The following is a 26,302-nucleotide window of genomic DNA, read 5'->3' as shown; positions in this document are numbered from 1 at the left end:
AGATCAAAAACATAGAGTTAATTTCAGTTCATTTTTAAACTTCTAAATTAAAGACAGAAAACTTAATTTCAGTGTAGTCATATCCAAGTGCCTAGGTAAGTATCATTTTTAAAAATCCTTTCCCTTACCCCAAAATATTTGGTACAACAAAACCATATCACTTAATTTAAACTATATGCAGATAATATTTATTTAAGGAATAAGAAGACAACTCCTTTTTGCAATCAATTTTGGAAAATCCAAGTATGTGACTTTAGACTGACTATTGGTGTGGTATTTTTGGGTTGGTAGCTTTCATCCAATTAGAAGCTAGTAATGATCCATTGGTACTAGAAACAGCTACAAATTGCTGAGGGTTTTCCCATTGCAGCCAGGAATCGACGGTTGCATTATTATGGGCTTCAAAACTACTTTTTGCAGTTCTGTTTCCATCAGCATGCAGAAAATTATTGCAGAGAGCTGTAGTATGTGCACTGGCTGCACTCCACAGGTGCAGAACCTCCAATGTCTTGAAGCTTTTGAAATAGCTGAGTGGAGGAGGAGGATTTTGCAAGAGACTTCTGAAGGTATCCTAATGACTTTTAACCTTCGATGTGCTTGCATTAACCCAGTTCAGTTCTCAGTACATACAAAATATAAATGTCTGGTTTATTTCCTTTTCCCTTTCTTTCTAGTTTCTTTCCTTTTTTGTTCAGTTTCCAAAGAATCAAGGCTTAGATGTCCATGTCTTCACAGTAATTCTTGAATTTGTTAGCAGGTTTCGAACAGTTGACACAGGTCTCAGAGATAAGTTTGAATCCACTCAGAGGTAAGTTCAGTTTTGTGAAAGCAAGCAACTGATAGAGGAAAGAAATCAAAATTGTCAACCCACACCAAAAAGCTACAGGAGTTCAGCTATTATTAGGTAGTAGGGAATGTGTTCAAGGGAGCAATGTTTGTCAATACCCAACCATCAAAAAAGCTGCCATAATAATTTTGTATGGATGGAACATAAGGGAATCACAGTATAAATGCTCAGTGTAGAGGATATTGTACTACTGTCATTTCTTTATCCAGTATGGAAACAGACATGGACCATTAAATATGATGTGTGCCCTCCTTTCCTTTCTGTCCTGTGCTCTCCCGGTGTTCCCCATGCTGCACATCTGCAATTTAATTTCTGCCTCCCATCATGTCCTCCAGAAGCTTATGGAATCTGATGTGAATTTTGTCTATTTGCCATCTGGACTAGCAATTCAACTACCCCATGCCTGCTCTCCTTCATATACACTGTAAAAAAGCTGTCCTGTGGTATTATACTATTTGGTATTTTAATTTGATTGCAGATGTTCCTGCACTCACCTAAGGCTGACTGTCTCTTTCACACTTGCTTTCATTTGCTTTTCCAGCCTGTATTTTTTTCAGAAACACATTTATCTGAATTAGTGCACACCCATCCTATGACCATAAATTGGCATTCTTACCTTACATTAAAAGTTCTCTGTTTCTCATAAATATCCTAAAACTGCTTGCTTGTCTAAGCTTTATGTCTGTATAGAAATATAACTTTGAACTAGTGGCTTTTGGGATCCATAGAATATATGGATTGGATGTCATAAAACCTGAAGAAAGAATATTTCTAGCAATATCTTGGTGTTAGAAATTGCTGCCTTTAACAATTTGAGACTGCCAAAGATTATGGATTAACCTGAAGAAAGAACCACATCCTGGCAGGGTAGGCTTGGTGAACACCATACAAATTACTCAGTTTTAAGCTGTTTTAGTGATCAGAGAATAAACCGCTGGGCTCAGAGACAGAACTGGTAGTCACTCAGTGAACAGCTTCTAATTTTAAAAATTACATGAGAGCAGCTCTAGAATGCTGGAAATTAATATGTGAATGATTGTGGAAGAACTGGCTACTCTGGTCACAAATGTCTGTCTAGGGGAAAGACCAACATTTAAAGCCATATAAGGGCATCTCAGTGAGGTTTTGAATTTTCAAGACACAGAACAACCATATCTCCCACCTGTGAAGAAAGAGCAAGAACACCAGTAGTGGCTCTTTCCAAGTGCAGAGTGATATTTTTATGGAGGATAATGGCCACTCACTTATTTCCCAGTTCTCATTTCTTTTTATATGGCTATATGTTGAAAGTACAACTTTTCCATGGCTGAAAATGGGCTCCAACTGTACTCACTGCCACTCTCAAATCTGTAATTCTGAATGCACTGTCAGTCACCACCTTCAATTTCCCCACCAACAAATAAAACTACAACTGTCTTATCTGGAGGCACATGTGTCATTGACTGTGAGTATAACAGCCACAGAACATCTGATACCTTTCTTCCTTCCTGGTCTCCTGTACTTCATCCCTGTTTTGAACCAGCTCTGCTAGGTCACCATCTTTGGCTTCTCATCTCAACCTTCCTCCCTTGTCTCATGGTCTCTGTTCAGACAGTACTCTCATGTCTTCTCTCACCTCTCCATCTGCAGCCTGTCCTTTCCTTGGATGACCACCTCCATCTGCAGCCTGTCCTTTCCTTGGATGGCCATTTCTTCTGAGTTGTCCCAGACCAGCAGCAGAGTCTGAGGGAGCAAAGGGGAAACTAGTTGAAGAAAAACACCTCGGTCAGCTTCACACCAGCACAGAATCACTGAAGCCAGAATCTTTGAAATATCAAACCGTGAAGCTCTATCAAGCCCAAAATGATCTTGCTTAGGCCCATAATTCAGGCAAGCTGAGGTGGTTTTCCAGAGTGGCTAAAGCACTCCTACTGCCAAATTTCATGCCTTTATAGCAAAGTATGGGGCTTTCAGAACTGTCTAAAAAAGAAGCCGTCTTTCCTTTTAGTGTGAGGCAAACAGCACATTTTTTCTTATACTTGTTGAAATGCAAAACCATTTTGGCTGAAATTTTTATGCACACTCAGTCTGAGGGAAGTCTTGATACATGCATACACACATCACACGTATCCAGCCTTAGGCAGACACCTGCCATGGAAAATGTGAGTCTTTGTGGCTCAAGTCTGACAATGGCCTCAGCAGTGGAAAACATGGCCTGAGAGTGGGAATTATCAGGCAGCATTTAACAGGTGAATTTTCCAAATACCACCCTAAGTTATCCCTCCACTGAAAAGCTTTTAAAATATTCAACAAACTTATTTTTCCTTTGCAGTAATTTTCCTCTTAAAAACCTTTGGCATGCACTTGTTCATATAAAATAACGATTCACGGAAATAGAGGAAGTTAAAATCCCACCCATCCTTTTCTCCCTGGGTTTATTTATTTTCCATGTGAGATTAATGAGTTTCCTGCAACAAGGCTAGATCCGCTCACACATTGTACAGATAAGTTAATATTTATTTCCTTTGTCAAAGGCAAGCAGACACCTTTGTGTTCCTTGGTTTTTAAAAGCAGAGATACAGTACGGCAAAGACTCCTGAAATCAACCATCCTAAATCATAAAGCACCAGTTCTACATTGCCCGCTGCTCTTCAGCAGACTGGCAAATCAGGCTGAGCTGTACTGCTGCATGCTGACATGGAAGCTTAATTTAACTGGCTTAAATGTATTTTACCAGCAGATACTTTGGAAAGAACACGCATGTTACTCTAAAGGACTTTTTTCAGTCCAGTGCCTGTCTCAGGTCAGGCTCAGCTGCTGTCTGCAGTGAAGCTCACAGATGCCTGTTCCCTACGGATTTCTCTCCTGCATCCCGCTTACCCTCCCAGTTCCTTCCTGCATGCTGGTGCCATCACTCCTTCCTGCAGTGTCCCCAGGTGCCTGGGCATCCCCTGTGCAGAGCAGAGATGCCTGCAGCTCTTGCCCTGGCACAGCTGTGGTGTCCAGAGCCCCCTCTCCAGCAATCTGATTGTCTTTGCACTGTGCCCTGGGATGGTCAGGCATTCATCTCTCCCATGTACAACCACCAGGATGCACTTCTGGACTTGCTCTATCACATGCCAGTAAGTGGCAGGAGGAGGGCTGGGGAGGAGACGTGACAGGCAGACAGTGTGAACACAGGCGCTACATTTCCTAGAGAAACCAGGTTAAAAAGGAGCTCCTTATTGCCAGGGCATTATGTTAAATAATGATATATGAGAAATGCCATGTGTGACTTGGTTCAAGAGCCAATGAATAGTTATACTATTACTTAACCTCTCCTTCTTCCAAGGTCAGCCTCAACGCATCGCTTACAGCTCCTGCCTCTCGCTGGTCAAGTCCCTCTTAATAACCCAGAGGAGAAAACTCCCTTTTTATTTCATGTAGGATTTTAAATTTTCTGTTTTAAAAGGCAAGCGGAACAAGCAATAAGAAAAAGTTACAGCTGTCTCAAACCCCTGAGTTTCTAACTCCCTGCTGCTGGAAGTGTGAATCGGGGCAGTGCAGCAGCAGTCAGTGGAGCTGTGCCAGTGTAAACGAGGGGAACTATTCCAACCATGTGTGCAAACTCCATCAGAGATTTACTCACCTTCTGAAACCAAAGAGCTGAAAGTTCATTCCTGTTTCACTTATCTGCCAAAGCTGAAGTTCAGTAATTCATATTTTTACCATAATAAATAATATAAAAGCTATAACAGAGCAGGGAAGGCTTTGATTAGGCATTTTATACCAAGTACAAGAAAAACACTGAAGCTTGTGCTCAGGAACTAGCAGCTACAAGAAGAGGGAATGTCTTGGTTCAAACATGTCTGCACCTAAAAAAAAAGAAAAAAAGGAAAAAGTAACCTGGAGAGTTTCTTTCCTGTAACTTTACAGACAGCACAATGAACCTGGCACTTCAGTAAGGGAGTTGTCATAGATATAGCTTTCATTGACTGTGCTCCCACTGCCACAGAGAAAGAATAAATGAGCCTCTGACTCACAGCACCAGTGCAACATATCCCTTATCTGACACACCAGACTCAGCTAGAATTAATTTTTCAAGACACATGCTAACTTAAGTTGAGAATTTCAAAAGAAGTAATAGGCAGGCAGTGTTATTACTACATTACCTGTGCACCTCATACTTCAGAAGCCTGTTTGAAAAGGAGACCTGCTATTCTGAGCAGTATGAGAGTGAATGTTGTATAATACAACCCCACAGAGAGCATCCTGCATGTTCAAAGGGTTTCCTGGATCACAGCCCTTCCACTCCACTGGAGTCAGTGGGAAGTTTGGGGCACTTTGCACCTCTCTTAAAAGGGGTCTTCTCCCTCAGAAACAACAGACAAGAGGAAATTAGAACAGGAGGTCAACTCATTTTCCACGTGATATTTTTAAAATAAAATAAAGCATAGATTATTGCACAAGTTCAAAGAGAGGATTGATAAGGCTGTCAGAAGCTCTCTAAGCCTCTCAGGAAGGAAAAGGTCTGACAAGGCTCATAGTTTAATGAAGTCAGGCAGGGACTGAAAAAGATCAAAGCCTGCGATGCCCTCCTTTTTTCAGTAGCTGCTCCTTTCCATCAGTAGCACAGTGTGGAGTGGCTCAAGAATGCTGCTGCCATGAAGGTACAGGTTGGGAGAGAACTTCTCACGAGAAAGTATGTTTTTTATAATAAATACACCATAAAAAAATTTGGAGATGCAACAGTGATCCATGAATGTAAGTATTTTCCCCATAATAAGCCAATTTGTTTTTCACCCTTAATTGCAGTCTTTTTGGAGATAAGTTCTCAGGCATTTAATTTTTAAGATTTGAGAGTTGGAAAGTGAAGGCCAATATGGCCTAGAAACTGTATTTACTCGTTTTACATCTTGCCTCAGCCTTGGCTTTTACTGACTCACAAACTTTGATCAACTGTACTGATCAACTGAGTTAGAATGGGCTGTGAGGACTTGACATGCTGCAGCACTGCAGCTGCAGAGCCCATGAGGAACAGGAGGGGGACACAGTGAGAAATAAACTTAGATCAGGAGCCTGGGATCTCTGCTTGCCAAGAGATTTATGTATTTTGTAAGACTAGTTCCCCTACTCCTTTTGCTTTGGAGCTAAGTGCCTAACTTGTGGACTACAGACTCTGGTACCACTTTGTTTCCTGTCCTTCTAGCCATGTCACTCTTGGTCTTGAACTCACCTAATTTCAAAAAGAGAGGTGGACTTTGTTCCCCTCCCACATAATTTTGTAACTTACTAACTTCATTGGAACAATTGATAATTCTTTTTTTCAGCTTAGAAGACAAAGTGGTTTCTTATTTCCAGAGCAAGAGCCCTAAGCTTTAGGCTGTTAAGAAACAGTAGAAGGTACTCCCTGGTGTGTTTTGAAATCAAAGTGGCCACAGTTGCTGCTGTCTTAGATGAGAAAAAGATATGGAGCCTTGCTCAGTTCAGCAAGGTGGCTGCGTCTCGGGACAGGTGTGGTAGAAGTTTGGATACAAGTGATGTTCAGGTACTCACAAACTCAGGCACATAAACAAGGCTTTTTGTAATTCTTCTCTTAAGATGAGGTACCACAAATTCTCCCAAGGTCTGCTTCAGGCATGTAGTTTTTTGTTGGACCTCTCCCACTTGGGCTGTCCTGCCTTCCAGACTGTGAACCTGAAAGTCACACAAACAAAACTGGGTAGTTCTGACCTCAACTGTAACAAGGCCTATGTCTGCAACTTTCCTCTGAAAGGAGCCTGTGCCCTCAGGTCCCCCCAGTGCCATGGGGGGGTGGGGGGGTATGTTCTACACTTGCTATCACAGATTCAAGAACAAAAAAGAAAAAAAAGTTAAGGTGGAAACTGTGCAAGTGGAAAGAACAGTATCATTGCACAGAAGTGACCATTTAAAGAGAAAAAACCCCAACTCCTTTCAGCTGTTTCTTCTTCAGAGATGCTGCTGTAGAAGGAAAACACTTAACAGAAAAAAGGTAATTGCCAATATCCCTTGAAGGTCTTTTCCACTAGCTTCAGAGTTAAGAAGTAAATTAAAGACTTGTATTTGTCATGAACTGACATCTGTAATGAGCTCATTTGTCATGAGCAGGCTGGAACTCCATCCGAAGTTGTTCCAGCATGGCTACACACTGAAGTGCAAGAATCTTTGTACTCAGCCAGGAAGGTGAATCAGTCCTGACGGGTCACTGAAGCCACTTTCTGGTGAGTGTTTAGCCTCTGGCCCCCGCTTCCCTCGTGAGGTGCAGGGCATACCTGCTGCTAGAAGACACATCCTCCCCCTTTGACCTACCTTTGTCATTTCCCTATCAGTCACACTCATCAATACATTCTTCATCAGAACCTAGCCACATCCTCAATACACCAAACTTCTCATTTGTAAAAAAGGAAATTAAATACCAGCAGAATTCTCTCCTTTTTTAAAAAAGAGGGCTTACACAAAGCAGGTCCCACAAATGGGTCTTAGATAACATTTGGCCTTTACTCAGGTTCCTGTATTGCAACATGTTTTGCTTCTGGTGCAATGTGCAATTGCAGGCTCTACACGCACTGAACAAATGTGCTGGGCAGCTTTTTCCAGCAGGGAATCTCCTTCACATGCATAGAAGCAGAAAGAAGTGTCTCCCTTCCACCTACTGTAATAGCTTTTCCTGATGTAGAGAATGAAGAGAAAATAAGTTCTACAAATGTTACAAGCAAATATTCACCACTTCCTCTTTGAATTCCCATTGCCATTTTGCCCAAGTGCTGCTCTCCTTTCCTCATGATTGCTTCTAGTGGCATACAACCATGCTTACCTTAACCAGAAGGTAAATGTCAGACAAGAAACTGCCCACCTCAGGGTTCCTGTTTATACCAACAGTGCTCCATGTTTATTCTGCGATGGGACACAGTGATGTTAGACACAAGATATGAGGTCTTGTGACATTTGGTTCCATGGCAGCAGCTGGGAGGTACGTGACCCACCCCAGCAGCCTGAGCGTGGGCCCGCAGCAAGCACAGCCCATTCCTGCTGAGCATCTTGCTCTGTTACCTGCTGCACCACATTCTGCTGATCGAGAGATCAGAAGATCCATCTGGTTTTGCAAGAGAAATATAGCAGGGCTGGAAGTTTGTGGCTTAGCTGCAAAAGCCTATAAAAGCAGAGTCTTATGCGCATGGGATACAACTGGGCCAGTTTATGACAACAGGATGAGGATGTAGCACTGCTTGACGGTTACCTTGGAAAGAAAATTTGTGTCTGTACGTTCTACTGTGGAAAACAAGAAATACAAAGGAACAGCTCTCTGGAAAGTGAATGATATCTTCCAATTTACATCTCTACCAAGGACAGCAGTGCTCAGTTTTATACAAGCAGTGATCATTCCAACCAAGCTGTGGCGCCAAGGAACTGAGGCTGGCAGCAGAACATCTTGGAAGCTCCCCTTTTTCCCCAGAGCTGTGCTGGCCTGTAGAAAGCAAGCCTGAACCTGCAAGAATGATAATGTGCAAACCCTCAGTAGGCCTTGAGAGCAAACATGAAAGCTGAACTCACCATCCTGGTAGGCAGAGGCTGTGCCGAGGATAGACAGCAAGTCAGATTTTCATGCAAGTGAGTGAGTCTGTGCAGTGGCCATTTGACTGTGAATTCCTTTCCTCTGGTGGGATCCCCCAGTGGTGCTTCTAGCTAAACCTTCAGTGTAGGCTCTACTAATACAGTATTTCTGATCCAGATCAGTATTGTGTTTACTTCCTGATGATCTGCCCCTGGAGGCTGTGGGTTGTGTTCTTGCAGTTATTTCTCACAGCTGCTGCCACATGGCTTCCAGCAACAGGGAAGGAAGTAGGAGATGCTGCTGGCTGGCTGAACCAGCTCTGATGAGATCTCATCCTCTCTTCTATCCACCCAAATTGCTGCACTGCATCCTCTGACTTGGTGTTGATAAGGATTTGAGATTGCCTTGAAGCTCTTTGGGGAAGTGAGAGAATGTGTCACGGAGGATGAAGCTAAGGTAGCTAAGTTGTTCTCTTTATTTGTTTGGTGGGATAAAAAAAAATCTGTGGACAGAACAAGAAGAGAAAATATATAACAGGTAGACAAATCTCAAATGCAAAAATAAAAATTCTGGATCTGTGGAAAGAAGTGTCCTCTGAGCAATACAAGATACTGCAGTCATGCTGTCTGCAGATTCAAAATCTGATTTGAATCCAGCTTTTTCACAGTCATTCCTTCATCCTGGAGGAATGAAGCAGCTGGTGGGCAGAGCAAGGAACAGATTGTGAAAGGATTTCAGGTGTCTGCACATGCAGGTAGGCATCCATCAGGACTTTAAAAGTTCTCATGAAATAAGGACCAATTTCACTGAGCTACTGAATACTTTTAGGGTTAGGGCCATGAGTGATCCTAAAGGCAAATGCAGTACTACAGGAACTGAGTTGTAAAAGATGAACATCTAAAATTATGTGCTCTGATCCCAGAAACAGCAAGGAAAGTGTCAATCCAGAAAGGGTTGAGGAATGCCAGACAGCAAAGGAATGCTCAGGGCAGCAGAGAGAAGTACTGCTGCTGCTTCCAGATAGAAGCACTTTGCACACATTGCCACTCTGCCCTCGTATTTGCCTCAGTCACTCTTTTCTTCTTAAAAATGTTAAATGAAATGTGTAATTTAGGAGGGCAGAACTTGGTCTACCTTCAGAAAGAACTAAGGTGTCTGAATTCCTGAATTCCTCCCTGAGTTCATTTATAGGTTTTGCCAGTCAGTCACTGGCAGTTCTGCCATAAGAGTATTTGTCTCACTTCTTAATAGGTGGTCACAGTCAAGTTACATCTGTAAGCCATCTTCTGTTTGTTTTAACATGATAAATGAAAGAGTAGTGATTTTTACTTTACAGTGTTCAGTTTGAATCAGTTAAGCATCATAGTTACAGACATACAAAAAATATGCTGTATTTTATTGCCCCAATGTCTAAACCCTTTTTTTTTTGTATTTTATTGGGGTTTTTTTCCTATATGAGGGGATAACTGCATGCATTTTTTTACGGTAGTGTTTGTGTGCTGAATCACTCTTTGGAGGTGCCAGATCTCTCCATCGACTCTAGAGGGAAGCAAAGACAAGCTGGCTCCTAAGCTCTCTCAGATAATGAGGTGGGATGAATGAAGGACCTACCGTAAACTGTATGCTTTGGTTACCTTTTCTATTAAAGAACACAGCAATTCTGCCCTCACTGGAGTGTTCTGAATTAAATGTCTTGCAATGTAATGAGGAGCAGAATTTCCAAAAATGCTTAAGACACTCAGGAACATAAGCTCAAACAAAGGTTGCTCTGAAATGTTACATACGTTTACTCATCTATATGTTAAATCTTTAAAAAAGATTAGCTCCATTCTATTTTCCACTTGCCCTTGCTGCCAGGAGGTGATGCTCCCGTGGTGCTCTGTGGGAGGCAGTGGGAGAACCACCAATGCAGATTTTTTCCTATCTGAGATTTACTGAATGTTAAGACTTGCCTTTGGAGTACACAATCTTCATTATTTCTTTTACAATTTTTTTTTATAAATGCTGGAGGCAGCAGAAACATATTGCAAGTGACAAAATAAATTGTTTAATCTCCTTGCTTGATTGCAGATAAACTTCATAACAGATTTTATCTCACTGCAGCAGAAATGGGGATGCATGAACTCCTAAAAATGACAGAACAGCAAAAATCTTGGCTTTTTCTAGAGCAAATATAGCCCTTTGGGAAAGTGCAAGAAATACCATCTGTGTTTCTGAAACTCTGAAGTTAATTTATTGCAGACATCTCTCTATTTACTGTAAATTGACATATTTTGTGTTGCAAAACAACGTGTTGCAATGATAAAAAATAACCTAAATATGACCATTCAATTAACTCCAAAGGGTTCTCTACCTGAAAAAGCTCAGTTTAAAATATCAGCTTGTTTTGCACCAAATATGAAACTTTTTTTTTTTTTTTTAATTTAGTTTCAAACATATTGTCAGCTGTTCACAGACAAAGCTGAGAACGGAAACTGTGAAGGAGTTCAGACTTTTATGACAGATTATGTTTTTCTGTTTAGCAGACAAGAAGTGTATTTTATGAATAGCTGCAATCCTGGTTAAGAGATTTTTTTTTCAGAATGGATGACTCTATCAGCTTTCCTGACAAACTCTCCTTTTCATTGTACCCACCTAGCAATGTAATTTGTGCAGTTTATGTTAAATGTAACGCAGCATTCAGAGAATAACATTTTTCATCCAAGTGTTTAATTGGAGTTTAGAATGAATTTGAGACACAATTTTGAGATTACAGAAATTAATATTTGCTCTAACACAGAATATCCTATGTGAAGCCAGAGGAACACAGCACTTGACTTCAGCTGACAGCAGCTAAGCATGTTTCTTTAAAACTACAGCTGGAATTGAGCCATAAACTACAGCTGGAAATGTAGATCTAAATTTGCCCAAAGTTCAGTGTGCAGTTTGGGTCCATTACAAAGATAAGTTTGGAAATAGATTTTAAAGTAAGATTTTTTGGGATGTAGAGACTCTCCAGTCAAATGTTACCCTGTGAAATGTAAAAAGGGAGGCAGCACCTGGGAGACTGTCACACCGTGACACTGTGATTTTATATTTGGCTGCAGAGATTTAATATGCCTGTTTTTTCTTGTTATGCCTGGCCTTTGAATGACTCATCCATTCATCAACAGAAATCTCCTTGAAGAGTTGTTATCTCATTTTTCTCTCAAATCCAGACAACTGGTTATGAGAATGCAGAAAATGTGGAGTTATTTAGGCAAGTGTTGATGTAAACACAAAGAGGCAAGCCCCAGAAGGCAATGCCATGGCAGACAGGATAACAAAGCCTGGCACTGTCACTCCTGAGACTAGTTCAGAGCAGAAAAATGTTTCTGGAATGCATATGTAATTCCTCACCCTGGGCTCATTGTTTGGGAGTTTAGATCAATACCATGGTACCAGAGATTCCCAATAAGCTGAACCAAAACAAAACATGCATTCATGAGAGCATTGGCATTTAAGAGCACGCGTTTCCCAGTTAAAATAAAGGTCAGTCATAAATAAGATCTCTAATTCCTTCAGGATTTCTCTATCTTGCTCTGTTTTGGCAGTTTAAGACCCCTTTGATATTTGAGCAAGGCCTTTCACTGTACACATCTGAGCTTGATTATGGTTTATGGCAACAGTAACTCTTTACCTCCCCAAGGCAACAATTTTGAGGAGAGGGAAAGAAAATACAGCATGACTGTTTACGAGAGGGACACTGCATATTGTTTAACCATTTTTCCATTTTATAGCTGTGTCCCCCACAGATCACCCCTGCACATAGCAGCACTAGTACTAGGCTCTTCCTACAGGAATGCCCCATGTCCATCAGTGAACTCACTGTATCTAGAGTCAGAGAAAATCAGGTTGTGTATTTACATATCAATATACTGAATTCTGAACAACAAAATTGTGGTTTGAATGGGTTTTCAGATGTTTTCTGTTTCCTAGAGAAGACAGAGTAATCAGGTATCAATAAGGACAAAATTTTTTCTTCTGGCTGCAAAGCAGTGTCCAGGTTGTGTGGTTACCCTCCGCACCTCTCTCCCCCACTTTACAAAATGCAGGGGATTGTTCTTGCTCAATTTCTGGAATGCAATTTTGTCAAGAGAGAGTAGATTTCCACATGGATTCACTTTGTGCTAGTCAGAAATGCCAATCTGTTAAGCCAAAAATACAGTGGGATGAGGGAACGAGAAGGGTGAAACTGGGTCCTGCACTCCTTTTCTATGTATGCAAAAGACAGAAGCAAATGTTCCAGCTGAGAACATGTTGAGAGCAATTGGGACAACATGAATGTGGCAGAAAAGTTGAATACTGACTTTCTTTTTTCTATGGGTGGTATAAAGCACTTTGTTACAGACAATTACAATTGCAATAGGATTTTTCATGTCAGTTTGTAATATTTATTTCATTCCTCTATTGATTTCACTTCTCTGGCTTGGTTATACTGTGAGCTCAGCTTAATTGAGGCTTTTTATGGAGTTTGCAATGCAGAGGGCTATTGAATAGGAACAACTGCTCTTGAAACTCTGGCACCATCAATCTGCTCCCAAACAAAAAATATTCTTACAGACTTGGGAGGTGGCTTACAAGATAATTTAATTGCCTTTCAGGCACTACAAATGCCACAGTGCTAGCAAAGACAAGCAATGGGCATGGTTTCTTTCATAAAGGTGTCCATAAACATTGCACTGGTAGGTGGAAGCAGTTGGCAACTTTTGCAAGTTTGGTGTTTGATTCTGGTACCAGACAGAAACACAAAAGGCAGAATTCCCAGTGGGGTTTTTTTTGTTTTCTTGCTTGTTTGTATAATAGGTTTTTTGAAGCTTACATGTGTTTTTAAATATGTCTACATACATTTTAAAAGCGTCTTCCAGTGTGCAGTAGAACCTTCCAGGTACACACGGTATTTTGCCATTAAGATATCAAGGAAATGTGGTCAACAAAGGATATTTGTAACATCTTCCCTGCAAGAAGGAAATTTCATAAGTCCTCATTGACCATAAGCCTTTCCTACACAAAATGCAAAAACTTCCACTGTGCAGAAGAGAAACAAAGTTGCACCAGCTCTCCCCATTCCAAGTGCCAAGGAGAACCTACTCAAGAAGAATTTTCTGTGCTAGAATTTCTACTTAGCTAATACCAAGGAAGGGTCCAACGTGGAATTTTTCCTTTGTTGCTTTAATTAGACATTCACTGTTTCCCTGGAACATACAACTCGCAAAGAACACCACGTGAAGGGAAAAAAAAAAAACCCAACTTTCTTGCACCTATCCATACATTTCCACTGAGATGTAAAGGTTGCAGCATCAGGGCCCTCCAGCCCGAGGGGCGGCTGTGACGGGAGGGTGAGCAGAGGCCCAGCACCGAGTGGAGCTCAGCTTCCCTCTGTCCTGCTCTCAGAAATCAGCCTAATTATCCTAATGAGGAGGGCTCCATCCCTCTGCTCCGGGCCCTGCTGGTTTAGAGAGAGAGGGAGGTAAATAAGAGGGAACAATGCTGGCAGCTGCTGCTGCGGGAGGCAGGGAGAACAATAGCCCTGACTCTCCTCCCCACCACCACCCCTGAGGAGGGAAGCAGCAAGATGGCTTCGTGCACGCCCCTGGAGTTATTCCAAATCAGAACTGAAATCAGACACTGGGCTCGTCAGCATCTGCTGAAGGAAAAAGCAAGTAAAAGAAAGGGCAGAGGCATGTTGTTTTCAAGGCTGGAAGGGAACGTTGCTAAGGAAAGAAAAGGATGGGATACAAGGCTCAGCAATGCCTGAGTGACTAACACCCTATGAATACCGACCTGAGCTCTAACAGCATGACCAAATCTTGGCTTTATGCCTTTAGATTTATGTTTTTTTCAATAAAGAAGGTGTATTTTAGTTTTTGAGATAAAAGTCTAAAAATTTGTCTCTCAAAAGATGTGGTTTGGTTCCTTTTCTTGCTCTGTATTAGTTTAAGTCTTCTTGTAATAGCAAAATTAGAAACTTGTTTTTCTGTAATGAACTCTGAAGATTCTTATTTACTACACAAACCCAGGAGCTTTAAGCAAACCACAAAGAACCATGAGATTTGTTACAAAATATGAGAGCCAAAATTTTGTGCAGCCCCACTCATTGTTTTCTATATTGTCATCATGTTCCCTCTTACTGTTCCCTCTCTGTGATGACTGAAACAGGTCTAGATTGCATACTAGGATACCCACAAAACCTCCTTGCTATTGTTTGGGCCAAATTAAAAGCATTTGTCCAGAATAATTGTGGAATGGTATAAAAATTCATAATTTTGCGAGGATTTAATTACTTCTATTGTGATAAATTTTTCTTTATGTTATAAACTAAGCTTCCATGTATTTTAATTAAAAACATTTAAAAACTAACACAATTTTGGCAGCTTTTGTGATGCTTTCCTCTCAGGAAAATCCTTCTGAACGTTCTCAGCAGCTGATTTTCTCTTTTTCCGTGTCAGTTTTACTTAATTGTATTCATCTTGCCCTTTATCCAGCATATTTACTTCTATCTTTAGCTCCAGTTTGATAAATTATTCCATTTCTAAATCCCATCTTCAGTCTCCAGCTGGATGTTGTAATCATATTTTTGGCATTTCGGACTCCAAAGAAAGCTCCATAAATGTTAGAAAACCCATCTCTCCAGCTATCTACACATTTACCTTTTCTATATTAATTTCCATGAGCTAAATATGTTTTGATGTTAGGAGGTCCCCTAGACCCTCTTTCAGCCCTGCAACTACTTGTTCCTCTAACATTCCTGATTCTGGGAAGGGTCATATTAGGCTGGTACTTCTGGCAGAATAGAGACAATGACCACTGCTGGATGTGCTCTCTCCCAGAAGCAGGCAGCCTTCCCTTCCCCTGCTATCCCATGGAGCTTCCAGCTTCTGGACCTGGGAGCTCCAGAGATCAGTCTCCAAACAAGACCTTGTTCCTCAACACCTGCAGATCACGTTGGGGCTGGGCTGGTAGGAGCTGCCCTGACACGTCAGGGTAATGCACAGCAGCTGCAGAAACTGGGTGAAGTTGCTTGAGCTAGTAAGAGAGGAACTTTAATATTCACATAAAGAAAACTCATTGTGTGCTACAGCATCTACACCCATGGATTACGAGACTGCCTTTCTTGAAGTCATTGTAATTTGCATCTTCTTTGATTGGAGTATAACTTGGTATTAAATTTTCAATAGGATTTTGACCATGACCAGCTTCCAGCTTCAAAGAGACATGGTTGTGCACAAAGTGTGAGACTGTTGTTAAGTCATGAAAAATATCTAGAATTATTTATATTTGCCTTTTATTTCTGAGCCTTTTACGTTTACTTGCATTTGTGTTTTCAACCTTTTCTTCACAGGAAACAGAAATACAACTTCAAGGGTGGAGTGGCAGAGGGAGAACAAATGAAAAGGCTTAATTTCAGGAGCTATGGCTTCGAGAAATCTACCAGGAATCCTGAATCCTAAAGTCCAGAGCACCATTAGCAAACAGAGCACAAGACCCACTAACTTTCAAGTAACCTTTGTGGTAAAAAATCCTCATGACCACTTATTAAATTCTTAGAATTTTCTTAAAATTCATGTCAGAATTTTAAAATTATTTTTGTTACCCACTTTGCTGTCATACCAGACATAGGACAGAAGCTACAGTTGTGGAAACTCAACACTTTGAAATCCAGTAACACTGCACAACTACTTTGCTGGTTGATTTTAGAGGTTTTGCTCATGCTAATAAAAGTATTCTAACTACAAATTAAATCATAACATCATAATCTGTGTAACAGGACCCCAGTGTAGCAAAGGTAGCATCAAGTACCTCAAGCAGCATAATCACATACACAGAGATTTATTTACCCTTCCTACAGAGTACAAGCAGAAAAGAGACTCCCAAGTCCTTCTGACTGCCTCAGTGTGAGCCTACCTGGAGTGTTTTTGTACAGTGTGCTTTGTCTTTTATTTAATTACCTGCTCTCTACCAGCACCAACAAGAGAGCCCCTTGTCTCATGGTCCTTGCAAAACCAGCTGGCTTGTTCAGGTGCAGTGAGGATGATGGGCTTGGGAAACAAAGGCTGTGCTGTGGCTTCAGGCTCTGAACCAGTACTGCACTCAAAAGCTGCATCTTGGATGAGGTCCAGGAAATGGCCTATTAGCCAAAATAAATTATTTCTGGTATCTCTTTAAACCATTTGGCTGTGCTTTCCAACCAAACATGAAAGTCTCTGCAGACACTGTTGGTACCCAGAGATTTCACAGCATGCAGATTTTTTAATTGGCTCTGCAGATAAAGGCATCTGGAATGTTTATCTCTAGCACACCTTACTGGGGAATATATTAGTTTGTAAAATAGAGCAGGATTACAAAGAAAATTGCATTTGACATCTTGACTTAACTTTTTACAAGTAGCCTTACTGTAAGCATACTCTATCTTAGCATGTGTTTATTCTTTTGCAATACAGGTCATATTCAGAGCTTTGAAAAACTACATAGCTGACCTCTAACAGCTTCCTCAACAAGATCATTGATCTGCAAGCTCTGGCATTATATTGATTTTTCCTCTTTTTAGTTTCAATTTAGTGTTTTCTCAAACACTGTGATCATTTCTGGAACAAACTCAAGTCACTGTGCACATAGCATTACTACTAATTAAATTCAATCCCATTTAGACCTTTAGTTGTAGAAAACTATAAACAAAGTCTAGGGCAATGATACTCTTATTGACAAACATAATGAACTTCTGTTCTTCAATCTCCATGGAATATCAGGAATGTCAAATTCCATCCAGCCATCAGTTCAACCTAAGAGCCATTTTAGGGTGGGCTTTTCATAGGATGAAACTCTTCTCAGGTCAGGCATCTTTTTTCCCTACTGTATAATATTCTTACACTGTCCAACCACAACCTTCATGGCACTATCAAACTGAGTGAAATCTGTTTGTCTTTGCAAACAGTTTTTCCAAGTGTGCCAGAACATATCCAGACAATATTAAGACACTGAAAGTATCTCCAACCCTCCACATTGCAGAACAGTGTGTTTCTGGGCAAAAGCTTGAGATAAGTAAAGGGGCTAGGAAACAGATGCAACAAAAGCTGCTGCAGTAGGAAGAGGACAGGGCTACAAATGAGGGTTTATACAGTAGGAACACTGTGGGGTCTATTCAAAGCAGAAGGTACATAACCTAAGGCAAGGTGGCAATGAGCAGTCTATTTAAGTTGCACTTTCTAATGGTAAACAATACAGGAATAGTAGACAAGTCTCTACCAAGAACATCCTGTATTCATTAAAACACTTACTTTTAAATGTGAATATGTATTTCTTGTGATACAGGAAATAATGCATCTGTCAGGTGTTACCTGTATTAGATTAAAGTAGTTTTTAATCTGAATTAAGAGCCAGTTTATTTTCTTATGTTCCCTACTGACAAGCCCTATCTCTAAAATTCCTGACTTGTCATATTACTTCAGCTCCATTAACCCAAAATGAGCTGTGGTAGAAGATGGGTGTCACAGAGTCTGCTGCTGTTTTATGTGGTCTGAATGCTGTTATATCCTCTATATACCATTATAGGTGGACTAGAATTCAATTTCTTCACTATTTCAACACCAAGGAGCCTGATGTCAAGAAAATCCTTAAAGGCTGTTGGTACCAATACATGGTGTTCTTACATAGACTAGCATAAGGTAATAAGAAGCCTGATAAAAATCAGATGCAACAGCAGGGGCTGTAAAGACAAACTAGTGGAAGTTCTGAAAGGTAATTAGCAACTATCATTAAAAGTTGTTCCTGTGACCTGTCTCCTACAGTCAGTTCCCAAATACACGTGAGCAGGGGCTTGGAGGAAGAAGATCTGGAAAGTGAGAACAGCTGTTCTGGAGCTGCTATTGACCACAAAGGCTTTATCTGTGAAGAAATAACCAATACTGCTAAACATCATAATGATGCTGCATGCAATGTGGAGTAACAGCATAAAGTAGGTGTCTACTGACTTCTTTCCCTTCCCCCAACACACAGGTTGAAAATGCATAATCCAGTTGGTTTATGTCAAATGCCAAACAGGACATGAATACCTGGGAAGCAGTCCAAGTCGGAGCATTCAGTTGAGGCTGCAAAAACAAAGCCTCCATTCCCAGATCTATCCCTGATTTGGGGCAGATTACTATTAAGTGTCACTGTCTGTCAAGGGGGATAAAGATATTAACATTCCCTTTAAGTGATTGCTTATATATTCCATTTAAATATATCTATATACTTTGTATTTTTTAAACACTTTTTAAAATAAAACCAGAATGGCATAAAACCAAATCCTGTTTCACTTAAATTGCTGCTGTACAGTTGGTTTCTTTGTGTCATTCACAAAACACCCCCATATATTCACATGCACAACATGAATGCATACGACAGTGCAACTGGAGGCCTCAATGGAACACTTAATAAATAAAATAAAATTTTAAAAATGAAAGTGTGTCTGCATGGGTGACTGCTTTCTGCCAGGGCAAATGAACTGCTGAGCCCAGAACTGCTGTACCTGAGCTCCTGCACTCAAAGCTAACCTGATTGTGATCAGTATCACTTTTCTTGTGAGTGGCAGCATGGACTTGGTTTTCTTTTTTTTTCAGCTTGCTTCAATCGACATTGCAACAGTAAACTATGACCATTATAACCACTTGGTCTGAATTGTCTCACAAGCTCTTTATCATGAGCTAAGCTAACAAAGACACTTCTCTTTCCACAGGTGAGCTGCCTCAGCTAGAAGGGTCTTTTGTCCCACAACCTCTACTCTGGAGATGAAGTATCAGAGACCATCATGCTAGTAAAAATCTGAGGAGGGACTATGTTTAATAAAAAGTACTTTGGGTTTGTCAATTACAGCAAATTACTAATTACTGCTAGGTTTTTTTATCTTTCCAAACACCTGACAGAGTATAATTCAGCCTAGACTCTAACTACGTTTTTAAAAATGCATCACAAGAGTCTGTCATGCTGATTTTCAACTCAGTGTTCCTATTGAATAAGAAAAAAGGCTTAAAAAAGTTAAAGCTTCCAGAGTATGAAAACAATTTTGTGTCTGGAACTGAGAGAAATGCCCAATCAGAATGGGTCTCTAAGTTATAGCAACTTAAGAACACAACAAGAAATAATGGTTTAATAAAATTCTGAATTCAGACAGGGAAATTTGAAAGCTTTTAGAAAATAAATTTGCTATTTTTTTACCATGTTCAACAAAATCAACGATATGAAATGATTTAAAACAGTAAATTACAGATCTGTTAGGGACTATGATGGAAATATTGTTTAAAAAGTGCTCCCACTTACAATATATTAATTTTGGATAGAAGGAGAACCTCAAGCCAAGAGCTCCCACTGGATCAGAAGAAACTATGCATATAAAGCTAAAAAAAAAAACACCTAAAAGATTTAATTTTAGAATGCTGCATGATCAGCCTATTCAGTATCATACTTTGAAAAAATGTTTAAAATTAAGTGTTAAATATTGTTCAGCCTCTTACTTTGTTTTATAGTCTATACCTGTATTTTTGATTTAGGCTGGCAACTACAGAAATCTATGTGTATGTCTCGTAACAAGATAATACATGAGAAGACTCAGCACCATTATAAATCCTTTTGGGCCAAGTACATATGTTCTAAAAAACACAAGTAGTAAACAGAGACAAATTCTCCCACCTAACTTCATATGCCTTGAGGTGAGGTGTGAGCAAATCCAATGCTCCCATCACACGCAGTGAAATCATGACTAGTCTCACCCCCAGAAGGAAATGGATCTGACTTTTCTCAAATGCCTTGTCTTTAGCATGATTTCTGAATACAGGTGCCCTTTTTCCTCTGATACAGATGAACCCTACTTCAAGAGTAACATTTTCCCATTTATGACATTCAAATTAAATTTACTAACATCTCTGAATGATGTCACAAACAACAGGCTTGCTGTAATCAGGATGCAAATACTTGACACCATTCTTTTCAATGCCACTGCTGAGTAAGATATCCAACTTTGTTTTAAAATTTACTAGTTTACTTATTTGCTGTTATGGTTACTGCAGCAGATCTATAGCCTAGTCTTTCACAGTCAAAAAAAACCCTTCATCATATTTTTGTAAAAACTACAATACTGGACTATTTTTTCACACAAACCCCACCAGCTAAAGCTATGAATGACCAAATAATATATAGCTCCCTTTTCTGCAAGCCTGAATCTCTCCATCATGTCTTAATAGCCACATCTGTTTTTTACAGCTAGATTATTGATTAAAACTTCATCTGAAAACTGAATGAGGAAGTCAACAATTGAGGATGTTTCTCAGATAACTGAAATTAAAGGCCAATTTAGAAAGCAGCAAGAGGAAAAGAACAAAAACCCCACACTCTTAGTTTAAAAAAAGGCAAAGAACAGTCATCAAAGAAGTGGCTTCAGTGCCTGACTTCTCCCTGACACAGCAACAGAGACTGACCAAGCAATTCGTACACAATCTATACTAAAGGCTGATCTGTCCTGTCAGTAGAGAAAAAATAAAAATAAAAAAACCCCAACATCTGTATTTAAAACCATACATACACATTAAAAACCACAGTACATGAGCACTCCTATTTTAGGAAAACATGTCTATCCATCTGGTAAAGCGAAACAACACGATGAACAAACAAACAAATCAGTATTAAAATATGTGCTGGTAATTCCTCATGCACTACTGTAAAGAAGCAAAAAAGCCTTATAGAAAATAAACTGTTTTATCTAATTCTTATATGAGAAAACCCAAGAGCCTGGGATATACTCAGAATTAAGGGCCATTTCAGCAATTGCCAAGGGCTACATTTTCCAACTCAATTCTTCCTAACAAGCAAAATCATCTAAGGAGTACTAGACATTGGCATTCTGTGCAGGACTCATCTACATGATGAATTAACTGTAGACAACAGATCCTTTTGCTAACAACCTTCTGAATGTTCTTGTTCCAAAATTAAGAGTAGCATGTTCCAATTTAGCTTAATCTACTTAAACTCTGTGGAGTGGGACACACTTATACTGCATGATCTACGTAGAACTAAGATACTTAATTCTAAAATTGCAATCCAAGACCCAGTCTCTACCACTCAAACACATATAATAAACTTAGTTTATTTGGCAGAAATCAACACTCAAATGTTTTGAAAAACCTGTTATCACAAGAGTTGTATGTGCTAGGTACATACTTAAGAAATGCTGCTATAAAAGCTGGGAATCATCATCTCTCTTCCATTATGTACTGTTATTTGGAAGCCTGATGAAGGTGCCAGAACATAAATTCAAGAAATTTGACCAGTGCATTTCACTGACACTTTGAATCAAGACCAGAAGGGAGTTTCAAAAACCTTGTCTCCTCACATACCAAATAAACTTCAAGACACCAAACACAGCTCCCCAGATTAGGCACTACAATTGTGAAAACTGAACTTCTGTGATTACTGCTCCTATGCTGTAAGCACAGCTACTGGATATAACCCAGAGTCATATGAAATCAGTATTAAAATTAGGTCAGGAATAAGTACGATGCTGTAAGTTTATAACCTGCCTTATTTGAGAAAAACTCTGTTGCAAACTAGCCCTATGGAACTGCTGTAATCTGCATATTATCCTTTCTGTTCTAGCAGTACTATGCATTAATTTAGTTTGCTTGTCTTCTATTCTAAACAAACTGAAGTTGTTTAAGAAAAATTAATTATGTCAAGATTCTTACTACAAGAAAAAGCAGTGGCAAAGGCTTTCCATTTAAATAAAAGGACACAATAAGTTAATTTGGGACAATACAGAAGATAAAGGTAAGGGCTATTTCCGAGTAACAACTCTGCATGTGCACTTCACAATGACTGCCATGCTTGGGAGTTATCCTCCAAATTGACAATGCCTACAGATACAGTATTATTGCTCTCCATTTGTATATCTGAATTTAAACAAAAATTATACAGATTGGGATATCTGAATGGAATTCTACAACTACTTCCAACATTTTATTTGAAATCTGGGAGGCCCTTGCATGTATACATACTAGCCTACAGTTATATTTTCCCTTAGTTTTGTAACTTAAAGAATTAAAACACTTCCAGTATTTTAGACACTGTGTAGATACACTTCAATGTAATAATGGTCACGAAGTAGACTAAAGACTTAGAAGGATTCTCTTAAAACTTTAGTTTTAACAGCCTACGTGGAGCAAGAAGAGGGATTATTTGCAACATGATTATTTTAATACAAACAAACCTGTAATTATTGTCCGAGACAGATATTCCAAGAAATGAACTGTACTGTTCTCCATGAATTAACTTTATGTGATAATTTTTTTTTCACATAGACAATTTCAAATTTCCTTTCAGATAATAAGCAGCAGCAGTTTTCATGTGCAACTAAAATAAGTCCTTGCTCTTTAGTCAGTATCCTTTCCCAAACCTTCCTGTTTTGATGCAAATTCTATGACTACTACCACCAGACTAAGGGAAGAGAGAATGCCAAGAAATATCCAGCCAAATAAATCACTTTTGCTACTCAAAACTGATAACAATTTTTATGTTTCATTCAAGTACTCAGGACTGCCTGAGTATTGAACTACTACAGCAATAGCAGCACCCTTGAGATTAGCTCACTTCATCACCTCAGCATTACTCGAGGGAAGGCAGTGGAAATGCTATCCCATCAGCTCAGACACACTAATCCCTGACGTAGCATGGCAACCAGAAGAACATAAAATTGGCTTCATTTTATTGAAGAACTACTACTGAAACTGTTCACACCTACATACCTTTTATATATCTGCACCTGAGAGATACACTGTTATCAAGTAAGGAGATTACAATTGCACTTCTTTGAATTTAGTTAATCGGAATAGAATGTAGATTTGACTACAAGACACCGCCTAAAAATAGAAGTTACTGCTGTAACACATGAATGAGCAGGACAAAATGCATTCATAAGTACACACACAAACAGAGAGGCTTACTAAGAACCACAGATAGAAAACAGGATTAAAATGAGATTTCTGACATGTTGTTACCTCTTCCTTGAACTCTAAATGGTTTTATTTAACCTCTGACCGATGCAAACTACCTTCAATCTCATTTTCTACTTTCATATTCCCTTTAAATTTATTTCTCTCTATTCCAGATTGTTTACTCTTCTTTAAAATCTTAATCCAATTATTTAATAGATCAGTACAGAGCTAAAGCAGACTAAAAATAAAGTTTTCATAAATTCTAATATTGGCTTTGAGCTTAGATTATCTTCTTCAGCCTTGTAGTTAACCTAGTATTTTTTTCTGAACCCCAGTTCTTTTCAGACTTCAAGATACTGCTGAAATAGTCATCTTTTCCTCATCTGTAAGTGGATTAGTTGGTCCAAGCTCACATGGCATGGCTGCCTGCAGCACTGTGTGCTGCCCACCAGAGGCACACGTTTACAGCAAAACCTGGCTTTCACTATAGCCTGCCTCCTTTCTCAACATGGCTTTTGAGCTTCAGAAAATGCATGAACCATATATCTAGTCCTAACAGTTTAAGCCTCCATGCCCCATGTAAGTCATGTTTTCTCACCTTATTCTTCCATTATTCTAGATAAGTGTTGACTGTAAACAGGACCTGTCTTTGTGCATGCATCACGAGAACTCCAAACTCCTAGAGGAATCTAAACAGTCATTTCCTATTTGGTCCCTAACTGTAAAGCCTAAGCATTTCTTAAGCAAAAAGAAATAGTATCTGATCAACTTGCATCCAGTAGTTTTAAATGAAGCAGGAATTCACCATAGCCACCCAAACTAACAAAACATGGATTTTTTCCATCTTCAGAATAGCCTTGAAGTATCACCTTGTCAAAACTGAAAGCCTCACATCTGCCTCAGCCACCCATCTGCAATAGTTTTGTAGTAACTGGACTTCTTAAACAGCAAAACAGTAACTTTATTTCATCTATTTTCTAGTGCATTCAAAAATAACAATAAAACATACAGAAAGGTTGGAAGAAAATCCCTCTCTGCTTTTACTGTTGTTAAAAGGTTCTGTGGCCAACCACGTTTCTCACCTAGTGGAATTTTAGCACTGAAGAGCTCAAACATGTCACGTGACGTTGGTTTTCAGTTCTGGTGAATGCTTTAAACTTCCTACTTCCTTCTTCAGGACACTAAGCAAAGTTCTAGAACTATCCAAAATCTTCATGTAAGCAGCTTCAGTTTCAGCTAGAATTTTATCAAGCTCATTCCTTGAAGCTACCTTTTGGGCCAGGTTTTCACAAACACACTCCAGTTGTTCATTCAGGGTTTGGATTTCATGCTGAAGTCTGCTTTTTTCCTCTTCTGCTTGTTGGATTTGTTTGTTCAACTGTTCCTTTTGCATACACAGGTCTTCAATGCATTTCACTAGTTCATTATTGTAACCCTGAAGAGCAGCTCCCTGCTGAGTCATCCTCCACTCTTCTCCCTGAAGAAAGCCTTCTCTGCTCTAAAAAAAAAAACAACCAACAAAAAAGACAACAAAAAAAGCAAAAAGAAAAATTAAGTAGCAGATTTATCATGAATGATGCTGTACTTGTACAGCCTGACCCACGGGGAAGCTGATCTACCGAAATGCTGACATCTAGTTATGAGTGGTGCCACATCTCTTCCCTTTTCAGGAAAGGACCAGGTCAAAATTTGGCAACACTACCCCTTTACTGAAAACTGGTCTCTCCTATGACAGCCTTATAGCGATGCTCAGCTCTGACACCAAAAAACTGTAATGTTACATTAATATTATTCTGAATAGGTGACGCTTTGTACCTCAGACTTGGAGGATTTGGTCAGAAACAACCAAATGAACCTTTCCCAGAATGCTCAGCAGTCAGCACCAGCAGCTGCATCCACTCGGGCCTCGGAAGATGAAGGGGAATCTTCCTCTCAAGCTGAGCACCAGGCAGCCCCTTCGCTCGGCGACCCCGGGGCCACCTGAACCATACGGCTCTGGCACTGTAGGCTGCTCACGGCCGCCGGGATGACGATTTTTCTCGCCTGCCGCGACGCGGACGAGCCGCTTGCCCACCGGGGGCGGCCGTTCGCGCCTCTCGCCAGCCGCCTCCCACCCAGCCCCCTCCCCACCCTCCCCGGCGGCGTTTTCACCGCTCCCGGGCCGTTCCGCCGCCAGAGCCTCGCTCTCCCTCAGCGGCCGGGGCTGCGGCAGCCCGGGGCTGTTTGTTCGGGGATGGGGGGCAGAGCCCCGACACCGCGGGCTAGGAAACACCGGCGCCGCCGCGGGGGCCCGGCGGCAAGGGCAGGGTCCGACCCGCGCGGCGGCCGCAGCCTCCCCAGGGACATTTTAACACCCTCAACACCGCCGAGCCCTTCCTCGCAGAAAAGGAGCCGTACACAAAATGGCTCCTGCCTATACATCAAGTCCCTGGGCGGAAGGGGAGGAGGGGGTAGGTAAGAGGAGACCTTCCTTTTCCTATCTCGCGGCCGGGCGCCGCTCCCCCCGCCCCACCGCTTCTCTCGCAATTCTCCCTATTGCCCCCACCTGCCTGGTGCTCCCGCCCTCTCAGCTCCCGGGGAGAAAGCCGCCTGACGCACCGCACCCCGGCTCCCTCTCGGCCCGGCGCGGCCCCCGACGGCGGGGTCTCTCCTCGGCCAATCAGCCGGGCGCGCCCTGCTAACGGCTGCTCCGGCCTGCAGCGCCTCGGAGCCGCCGGGTGAGGGGTCACGGAAATACCCGAGCGTTGCCGAACACAGCGCCACCCTGACGGGAGCGTGAAAACAACTCTACGGAAATAACCGATGTTTTCCGAAGACAGGTAGAGTTCGGGAGAGGAGGACGAGGCGGGCCGGGCGGTGGGAGGAGGGAGGAAGGGGAGTTACGGAAGGAGCCGATGTTTGCCGAAGGGAGAGATTGAAGGGCGTTGGGCTCGGCGGAGGCAGCCGATG

General features: G+C 40.8%; 1 protein-coding gene across 7 annotated transcripts; it reads right to left on the bottom strand.

Annotated features, from left to right (window-relative positions):
• Nucleotides 1-168: 168 nt before the first annotated feature.
• LOC103527522 (Sjoegren syndrome nuclear autoantigen 1 homolog) lies at nt 169-26,217 on the bottom strand. Of its 7 annotated transcripts, XR_003987172.1 has the most exons (4): nt 25,899-25,979; nt 24,436-24,851; nt 2,463-2,569; nt 169-836 (listed from the first exon to the last, which is right to left on the bottom strand). XR_003987172.1 is itself a non-coding variant. In XM_030444384.1 (2 exons), exon 2 carries the CDS (start codon nt 24,813-24,815, stop codon nt 24,471-24,473), a length of 345 nt encoding a protein of 114 aa, XP_030300244.1. In that variant the 5' UTR covers nt 24,816-24,851; nt 25,903-26,217; the 3' UTR covers nt 22,965-24,470. The 7 variants fall into 7 exon arrangements, 6 of the variants coding, with proteins under 6 accessions (XP_030300244.1, XP_030300239.1, XP_030300238.1 ...); XM_030444384.1 differs by lacking the exons at nt 169-836; nt 2,463-2,569 and having other exon boundaries at nt 22,965-24,851; nt 25,903-26,217; XM_030444379.1 differs by lacking the exons at nt 169-836; nt 2,463-2,569 and having other exon boundaries at nt 22,965-24,852; nt 25,948-26,024.
• Between the last annotated feature and the right edge of the window lie 85 nt (nt 26,218-26,302).

The sequence above is a fragment of the Calypte anna genome, chromosome 2 (assembly GCF_003957555.1).
Source record: "Calypte anna isolate BGI_N300 chromosome 2, bCalAnn1_v1.p, whole genome shotgun sequence".
NCBI lineage: Eukaryota > Metazoa > Chordata > Aves > Apodiformes > Trochilidae > Calypte > Calypte anna.
This window is presented reverse-complemented; position numbering and strand designations above follow the sequence as displayed.

What these genes read in the sequence shown, in the direction of transcription:
- LOC103527522 (XM_030444384.1), bottom strand. Translation starts at nt 24,815, where the DNA reads ATGACTCAGCAGGGAGCTGCTCTTCAGGGTTACAATAATGAACTAGTG.